Source organism: Gavia stellata, chromosome 11 (genome assembly GCF_030936135.1).
Source record: "Gavia stellata isolate bGavSte3 chromosome 11, bGavSte3.hap2, whole genome shotgun sequence".
Lineage (NCBI taxonomy): Eukaryota > Metazoa > Chordata > Aves > Gaviiformes > Gaviidae > Gavia > Gavia stellata.
The window spans coordinates 18,507,627-18,516,946 of NC_082604.1; the positions used below are offsets into that span (position 1 = coordinate 18,507,627).

Sequence of the window (9,320 nt, forward strand, 5' to 3'; positions counted from 1 at the left end):
CTCAGGAGAAAACGCCTCTGCCCTGGCATCACCTTGGCCGTCAACCCCATCCAGCAGCACCCAGAGGTCAGTGTCACAGCTGGGTGTTGGGCACCCTGTGACAGCCCCGTGTCATGGCTGTGCTGGTCTGGGCTCCGTCTTCATACCCGTGTGTGGAGTCATCTCCCACCCAGCCTGGGCAGGAGACAATCTGAGCCCAGTCACCAACGCAAGACTCGGGTACAAATTTATCTTTATTCAGTGCTAGACAAGAGCCGCCCTGGGCTGGAGGCGGCTTCATAGATCCGTTTGGTTTGTGGCTTTCAGGTTTCAGACCCTTTCACCCCATGCCGAGATCCCCTTTCCCCTTCTGCCTTCTCTGCTGCCAGCAGCTCCCCAGGGCCAGAGGAGGAGATGGCTGTACAGGGCAGACCAGCCCCTCACCTCGCTCTGCCCCTTAGCACCCCAGTTGCTCCCTCCTGCTCACGCCTTGATGTCAGTGCCTGTGGGTGTGACACTGACGGGCTGGTAGCCCGGCTTGTCATCCTGCTTGCGGTAGTATATCCGCGTCACCACTGCCAAGATGAAGGTTTGCGGTATCAACAGCTGCATGTTCATCTCTGGAAGAGAAGGGTCATTTGAAGCCACCTTCATCCACCATGCCCATTCCCCACGCCCCGCCGTGCGATGGCGGGGCTCAGCCGGGAGCACATGGCACCGCTCCCCCGTCTCCTGACTTACGCTGCGACCTGGCCTTAGAGGAGAAGGGTGGCGAGCAGGCGATGCTGCCGTTGTTGGCCAGGATGCTGAAGATGGCGGGCTGCAGTGCCGTTAGGAGGAGGAGGACCTGCAACCACCAACACCCGAGATGGTGGGAGCTGTGCTGCTGCCAGGCTCCTGCCCTTCACCTTCCCCGTTCTCCCACAGCCGGACCTGGCTCTCGCCCACCAGCGGCTCCTGCCATGCCATTTCCCCCCACCCCACCTCATCCTGTTCATGCCAGGGGAGCCCCTCACGTAGTGGGGAGCCAAGCAGGACCAGGGCTCACCTGGAAGCAGGAGAACTTGGCCTTGATGTTCTGCTCAGTCAGGTGCAGCCGGGCCTGCCGGAAGAGGATGCCCAGGGCCCATAGCCCAAAGAGGGTGGAGACACCAACCACAGTGTTGATCCAGAGGGCCACGCTCTCCGCTGAGATCTGAGCAGGGACACACACAGAAAACGTGCCAGGGCTGACAAAGCTGCTGGGCAAGGCGAGGGTTGGTGGATGCTCCCCATCCAGGATGTCACCCTGCCTATCCCCATGCCCTGGCACTCACATCAGCAGGGTTGTAGTTGCCATCAGCGGCCAGGACCAGCCCCAGGAAGACGGCGACCACCCTGCAGAACGCGTACTGGAAAGTCCCCAGCATCAGCAGTTGAAGCTTTCTCCTGGCACAGCGAGAGAGACCGGTAGCAGCCTGAGGTCCCCAAGCCCCTGCCCAGGGACTTCTCTTCCACCCCAGCAGAAGCAGGGAGTGAAAGCCATCCCCAGGAGCAGCTCTCCCTCACCTGCTCATGGTGATTCGGGGCAGGCAGGGGCAGCAGCAGCAGCAGGGCCCAGTGCTCACCACCATGGGTACATCCTTCAGGGTGCTGAGCACTGCCTCCTTCCCCCCGAAGCCCTCCACCATGACCAGCATCAGGAGGTAGAAGCAGATGGCGAAGTACCTGAGGAAGAAGAGGAGGAAGGCAGGTCAGGCCCTGTGGGCTCCTCAGTGCCCGTGACCGGGGTAGGCAATACTCACGCTGTGGTAGCCATCTCCACCACCATCATGGAGCGCGGGATCCACAGCCCAAAGCAGCTGACCACAGACACAACCTGGGGGAGACGTGAGCTTGGGACACCGCCGCTCCCCCTTCCTGTGGGCTGGCACCCCTTGGGTGGCCCTGGCCCCTCGGGGTGATGTCCCCTACCACCCCCACACCCAGCTCACTGTAGGGGCCGAGCTGCTCCAGCGGAGGGTCTTCATCTTGATGGGGCAGCGGATCTTGCGGGTGAGGTAGAAAGCCTCTTCCACGAAGATCGCGACCGAGAGCAGCGTCATGATGGTGGCGAGGCCCATGATGGCGAGTTGGGCTACGTCCAGCTCTGCCAGGGAGGGGTGAGAAGCCGGCTCCATCCTGTCCTGGCCCCCCTGGGGCCACTATGGCAGGGAGCTGCCAGCTGACCCACCACTCCATGGGTTTGGGAAGCCCCTTGCTGTGTCCTCGGCACATCTGGCCATGCCAGACCTGGTGCTTCTACCCTGCTGCTGTGTCACCTGCCCTGGCGCTGGTCCTCCCTGGGGCCAGCCCTGCAGGCAGGGCTGAGGTGGGAGGCTGAGACCCTGGCAGCACCCCACTGCCTCCCCCTTCCTCGGGGCTGCTCCCTGCCTGTACCTGCTGCAGCCACCCTCCCTCCTTCATCCCTGTCCTGCTCCCGGCCGTGGCAAGAGGAGGGTCCCCCCCACCCAGTCCCACACCTACGCTGCAGCAGCTGCCCGGAGGTGGGTGGCAGGGAGAAGCAGGCTGCCGGCACGCTGAAGTTCCTGATCAGCATCTCCACCAACGGGCGGGGGAACCTGCGGAGAAGAAGGGGAGTGCTGCACAGGGCCGGCAGGGACACGGAGACACCCAGCCCCGCAGAGTCCCCGGTGTCCCCTGGCTGGCTCGCCTCACCCCCAAGTGCCTCCCTTCCTTTACAGAGGGAATAACCCAAAACCCTGCTCCAAAAAGTTGGATTTGCCCAGCTGCAAAGTGGCATGGGGTCCCCAGCACCCACCTGGGGTCCTCTGCCAGCTCCACGGTGGGGTCCATCCTGCCCTGCTCCTCCCCAGCTCCTTCCCAGCGGCTGCAGGGCTACTCGGCACCGCCTGCCTTTGGCTCTCCTCGCTGGCCCGTGGGGTCAGAGTCCCCAGGGCAGAGACCGTGGGGAGGCTGCCGCGCCTCGTTCCAGTTTAACCAGCAGCCTCTGGTGCTCCCCTCCCTCTCCCGCCACTGCGGGCGCCCATTGGCGTGCCCTCACGCCGTCCCATCCCCACTGGGTGCCTCAGCCGCCCGGTTATTGACCTGGGGTGCCGGGGGAGGCGGTTATCACCAGTGCTGGTGTGCCTGTATGTTCTCAAAGCTTGGGGAGCAGGGCACCTGCGCTGGGGTGACACTGCCTACGCACCCCCTCGGGCAGCCGGGAGGTGGGCTTGTGGTGCAAGGGGTCACCATGGTGCCACGCAGGGTCCAGGATGCATCCTCGTGTCCCCTCAGCAGCAGTGGTCGGGTGGGAGGTGATGCTGCAGGACCGTGGGAAGCCTGCCAGAGCCTGCACAGCTCTGCGGGCCATGCGAGGAGTTTGCAGTGGCTCAGCTCAGAGCAGCCTGCGGCTGAGCCCTGCTGGGAGCAGCTCCCATGACGGTAGAGGGCAGGGCTGGCCCAACGCTCAGCACCCCTGCTCAGCGCCCTGGTCTCTTGGGACAGGAGCAGAGCCCAGGCCTGGGGAGGGGGACAACAGGCTGGAGGAGGCACACTGAGTGGGGAGCTGGGGTGTTAGGCATGGGGAGCAGTGTATTCTTGTCCTAGATGGATCCCAGCATCCTCATGTGTCCCAGGGGTGCCCATGGCTCCTGGTGTTTTCTCAGCACCCCAAAGGAAATGAGTGCTGGTTTGTACTGGGTCCCCAGGGACCTTCGAGCTCTCACCCTTTGCCCCTCTGGCACTGGGCTCCTGCTGAAGCCAGAGTGGCACTGGCACCCCAAATGGGTCCCCTACTCCTTGCCGTGGGAGCAGGATGCTGCAGTTGTCATGGGAGTGGGATACAGGGCAGGGGAGGGGGAAGAATGCTGCAGTTGCCATGGGAATGGGATGGGGAGAGGAGGGGGATGCTGTGATTGCCTTAGGAGTGGAATGGGGGGATTTGTTTCGCTGAGGCTGCCGTGGGAGTGGGATGCTGTCCAGTCCATCCTGCGAGGCCAGGGCCCTGTAGCTGCCCGGCCCACCATGGAGCTTCTCATCCCCCTTCATTTTAGCAGCCTCATCTACCTGAGCTCCCTGGTCTCCTTCCTGTAAGGTGCCCCAGAGCCACGGGCTGAGCCCCATCCCCGGGTGCGGCAGCAGAGCTGCTGTTTCACACCAGTGTCCTCGAGACGTTAGAGCCAGGCATCAGCTCAAATGGCCTGGATCTGCAACTTCTCCACCACCACCCAGCTCCAACAGCCCCTGGGGCTGAGCACCCCAAGACTCTCTGCCTGCTCTCCGCCTCTCCCACAGCAGCCCCAGGGCCTGACCCCGGCCCCCGCCCCATCCTCCCTGTACCCCTGCTTGCAGGTGAGGCTGGCTGGTTCTGCACATCACGCTGCTGGTGCCCAGCTCCACCACCGTCCTCTTCCTCCTGGCTCTCGCCAGCTTGGTCCTGCTCAGCGTAGTCAGCCTGGGGTTCCTCCAGCTAGGTGGGGTGACAGGGGAGCAGGGACTTCTCCATGGTGAGGTGGCCCCAGGGGCTGGCCCTGGGGCTGGGGGTATGCAGTCTCCCCACGTGTCTCCTGCAGCAGTGGCCTGGGAGGACAGGCTGAAGCAGGGGCTCTGTGGCACAGCGAGATGGCGTTGCCCGCATGGGTGCCACCGTCACAGCTTGCTACACATCCTCCGCTGCCCCCACTGCAACCACTCCGTGGAGGTGAGGGATGTGGGGCACCCCAGGAGCCGGGGAGCTCTGCGCATGTCCGAGGTGCTGCGCACACCCGGCCCTACCCACCCTTCAGCCCCATTAACCCAGCCCTGTACCCCTGTCCCTGCACACTGTATAGCCGCCCCATCCTACCCTGTATACTGTGCCCCCACACCTGACCTGGCACACTGCACCCTGTAAACCCTACCTGTAGCTTGCATGCTCAGCCCTACACGCTGCACCCCATATACACCCATCCCTATACATTACACCTTGCACACCCAGCCCTACTCCCTGCAGCCCCTACACACCATACCCTACACCTAGCCCTATACATTGTGCCCAGCACACACAGCTCTCCACGTTGCACCCTATACCCCTGTCTATACATCCTGCACACTGCACACCAAGCCCTGTGCACTCAGACACCCCTTGCACACTCAGACACACCCACCCCCCCATGCACATGCAGCCCCTGCGTGCAGCCCTGTGCAGAGAGCAGCCACAGTCCTGGGTGCTCCCGGCACCCCCCCGCCCAGCACCCCTGTGCCGCACCAGTTTCACCAGCATTGCCTAAAGCTGAAGAAACACATCAGCTCCTACCACATCTGCTGCATCTGCCTCTTCGTGACGGTCACCGTGGGCTATGTCATGGCAATCCTGCTGTCCTGCCTCATCTACCTAGTGCTCATCTCCCTGTGGTCCATCACCACAGTGATGATCTGCACGTATCCTCGCCCAGAGAGGCAGAGCCCTGCCCCAGCAAGCATGCACACATGCTGCACCGCCCAGGCTGTCGTGTACAGGATTCCCCTGCCTGCACGTAGCCCCAGGGCCAGCACCGCCCATGGGTGCCCACTGCACAAGGGTGCACAGTGGTCTCTTTGCCACACCTGTGTCCATCTGTCCCTGATCCACTGCTCCAGCACCATGATGACCCTCCCTGCCACTGTCTACCTGAGCTTGATTGAGACCTGAGTCCGCTGTGTCCTCCAAGCACAGCACACCCTGAGGTGCCAGGTACGGCTGCCAGGCATGGAGCATCCCGCCAGCCCAGCAGGACATGGCTGGACCCCAAGCCCAGAGCAGGGGGGCAGCCCCACATATCGATTCTCTGCATGACTTAGTCCCACCATGCATGCTCATGCATGCTCATGCATGCATGGAGGGCTCCTTCACTGCACACACTCCCCTCTCCATCCCCTCTTGGCGCCGGATGCACTGGTGACACCCAGGGCAGCATTGACCCACCGCCAGCTGCACCAAGCCCCATCCCCACCACTGTGCCCAAGACCACCCCATCCTACCCCGCGTGGGGCCAGGACACATCCATCACACTGTCCTGCTATGGATGGCACGCTGCGGGGATGGGTGTCACCACCCCAGAGCTGCCCCGCGGGGACGTGGAAGGCTCTCGTCCCTGCAGCCCATGGCCCTGAGCCCTCCCTGCGTCAGCAGGACGGGACATGCCTGCGACTTGCTTGCTCTGACCTGCCCTGGGAGCTGGCAGAGATGGGTGTGGAGAGGGGAAACGCAGTGGGATGGGGGAGCCCAGGGTCCCCCCAACTTCTCCCCTTATTCTGGCCCCCGTCCACGATCGGGATGGGCAGTCCTGAGGCCACCAGGATCCGGGACTACGAGGGTCCTTGGCCACCGCCCAGCCACCCTTCTCCACACAGGCTGCTACCACTGGCAAAAGCTGGCAAGACAGGCAAGAGCTAATTGCAGGTGAGCATCCCCTGGCACAGGTAGGACAGGGTGGCCCAGCAAAGCTTCGGGCAAGCCCCATTGGCTCAAATTGGCCCCAGACCCCCGGGATGCTCCAGGGCAGAGCAGCACCAGGCATGGGGAACCCCTTTTCTGCCAAACCCTCCTTCAGCAGAGAAGGAAAATAGAGCACCAAGATGGGAGCCATGCACCCACCGGCCCAGGGCAGGGGTGGTTTGAAGGCTGACAGCCCCCTCGGCATCAGGGTGGCTGTTTTGCCCTGAGGAGCTGGCGGAGGGGCCAGTGGCAGTGCTGGCAGGCAAATCTCCCCGCTTGCTCAGTTAGCATTTTTATTTTAAACAAAATTGTTTGACCATTGAAATCCTGTCCAAAAAAAAAAGCCAAGCAGACCCTCTCGGCATGCCTGCATCAACCACGCTGCTGCTTTGTCAGCGTTCCCCAATACTTGGAAAAGTGCTCGAAATGCAAATATTTGCATGGCTTTTTAGACAGTTTTCCACCCGCCTCTAATTCCTCGTGGTTATAGCCGGAGGGGCTGACCCCAATGGGCACGGTGGGTTCCCAGTGACCATCACCAGTTTCCCCATGCCAGGACACAGCGGGGAAGGAAAATCCTTGTTCAAAGCCCTGGTAGGAGCTGGTAGGAGGCCAAAACACGTTCCTCCCCATGCTCTCCTCTCCCACCCAGAGCCTGGGGCTGTGGTGGACAATGAGGATGCTGAGGACTGAGAACCTCACAAGCAGCTCAGGCTGTGGTCCAGCCAGCCAAGCAGACAATAAAGATCTTCACCCCAAGCTTTTAGTGAGCCATGGTCACTGCTGTCCCGGGATGCAGAGGGCTGGACCCTGCTCAGCGGGATGGAGTGGCCAGGACGCTGCCTCCTCCAAGGGACATCCCTTGCTCTGCCTGGTCCCTGCCCCAGGCAGGACCAGCACCCCAAGAGCAATGGGACCCTGTGGCACAGGGGGATGCTGACACCCACCTCTGGGGGAAACCACCTCCACACCCTCATCGTAAGGATGCCCATGCTCTGCATGACCACAGATGACCCTGGTACCCCCTACCCCAGGGCTTTAGGGGAGAGGCAGCGTCCCCACCCCGCTGGTGTCCCAGCGGGACCCCACTGAACCACCGGAAGCAAAAGGGTGGGCGCGACTCAAGAGAAACAAATAAAAAGTGGAGGTCAACCAGACTTGTGAAAGGGACAGGAAAGCCTTTCCCAGGGCGCTGGCTCCGCCTGCCCCCCCCCCCACCCCCCCAGCCCCGGCAAGCATCCCTCCCATGAGGAAACCGCTGCTGAGAGTCTGGTGGAAGTGGATGGGGGGGCCATGCGAGGCTGCTGCCAGCATCCACCTTCACACGCCCTGCCACAACCCACAACTGTCCAGTGCGACAGCCTCGGCTGGACCCCTGCAAATCCGGCACCATCACGCTTGCCGCCGGTCTGGAGAGGGGTCCCGGGGCCCCTCGAGTAGCCCTCTGCAAGGGTCAGCATGGGGCCGTGGCAATGCCCCCAGCCCTGGCCCCAGCACGGCAGGGATGGGGCTGGCTCCCTTCGGCTCCAGGTCTGGAGTCGCCCCACTGATAAGGATGGCAAGGAGACCTGCCCAGAGCTGGCCCGCAGATAAGGCCCGTGTGCTCCCCACCGATTGCCCCGGGAGGCAGCCAGTGGGGTGGGAGCCACCATCCCTGGGAGATACGGCTGGGAGGGAGCAGCGAGCGAGGAGGGCAGGGGGACGGACTACTGCAGGGGTGTGAGACACCGGGGCCCTGCGGGTCCCCTTCTCTGGGCAGGGAAAGTCTCCCTGGCTCCCTCAAGACCACAGTGGGGGTGGCACAAGGTGTGGACCCCCTGGCAGAGCAATAGCCCCCCTCAAATTCTCCCCTTCCCAGCGGGGAGCAGTTCCTTTGTCACTGGAAAACACCTGCCACTGCCCTGCAAACCCACAGGGCTGCATCACGGGCTCACCGTGAGGCAGGGTCAAGGACCTCACCATGCCTCAGTTTCCCCATCTGTAAAATGGGGCAAGAGCCCTGCGGCATGAGGGCAGAGAGGGCTCAGTCTCTCCTTACTCTGATGCCCCAGGAGCGACCCATGCCAGGTGTTATTTATAGACCAAGCTGGCATTTCAGATGGGGACAGGTTGCCCTCAGAGCCAGCTGGCTGCTTCCAGCCTCTGCCTCAAGGTCACTGGGAGAAACGCTGGCCTCAGAGGGGCTTGGCAGGGTAGGAGTCCTGCTGGCCCCAGCCTACCCTCCTGGGCAGGGAAGATCTCCCTTCTCCCAGCATGAGGGGGTAAGGATCATTTCCACTGGACACACCAGGTGAGCCCCCTCTGCAGCCCCAAGCCCCCTGCCCGACCGCAGGTGACGGGACACACCAGTGGGGTGGCCGCGGGGCAGCAATGGCGGGGTGAGACTGGAGGCGTGCAGCACACTGAGGGTGTCTCCGCCAGTAAGGGCTGCGTCACCCGTTTTCCCTGGGCGGGAGTGCAAGAGAGAGCTGGGGATTTTCGCTAACCAGAGTAGCACGCTGCTTCACAGAAAAGCCAGCCCCCGGATGTCTCATCACCCCCTCCCACACCCTCTCAGGAAGCAGAAGTGGTGCAGAGGGTGTGTGGGCAAAATCCCCCCGTGCCCCGATCCCTGCCAGCCCCAGCTCAGAAACACTGCCCAGTTGCGGCTGTGGGGCTGGCTCCTGCACGCAGCCCTGATGACACCCCCAGGGACCTTCCTGCCCCCGGGCAGGTCTGTGTGCCACGGCGGATGCTGCTACCCTGACCAGGCTCCTGTGCCGCAGGGCCAGGCTGGGGAGGGAAGTGGGACATTGGCACAACCAGGAGTATCACCGCATCTGTCCCAGAGCACTTAGAGGGGTCACCCCTCAGGGAACCTGCTTGCAGGCCCTCGGCTGCTCAACTCTGCAATTCATGTCAG

The 9,320-nt window shown here is 62.9% G+C and overlaps 1 protein-coding gene across 1 annotated transcript; it reads right to left on the reverse strand.

Annotated features, from left to right (window-relative positions):
- Positions 1-461: 461 nt before the first annotated feature.
- On the reverse strand, positions 462-2,814 carry SLC51A (solute carrier family 51 member A). The gene is made up of 9 exons (XM_059822914.1): positions 2,780-2,814; positions 2,485-2,579; positions 1,953-2,107; positions 1,764-1,837; positions 1,528-1,686; positions 1,296-1,407; positions 1,028-1,174; positions 721-826; positions 462-599 (listed from the first exon to the last, which is right to left on the reverse strand). Exons 1-9 carry the CDS (start codon positions 2,812-2,814, stop codon positions 463-465), a joined length of 1,020 nt encoding a protein of 339 aa, XP_059678897.1. The 3' UTR covers position 462.
- Positions 2,815-9,320: the final 6,506 nt, after the last annotated feature.

Bases quoted from the DNA above. Each gene is read 5' to 3' on its own strand.
- SLC51A (XM_059822914.1), bottom strand. From the start codon at position 2,814: ATGGACCCCACCGTGGAGCTGGCAGAGGACCCCAG. The intron at 1,687-1,763 runs GTGAGTATTGCC...CTTCTTCCTCAG, and splicing joins GTGGAGATGGCTACCACAGC to GTACTTCGCCATCTGCTTCT. The intron at 827-1,027 runs GTGAGCCCTGGT...TGGTGGTTGCAG, and splicing joins CCAAGTTCTCCTGCTTCCAG to GTCCTCCTCCTCCTAACGGC.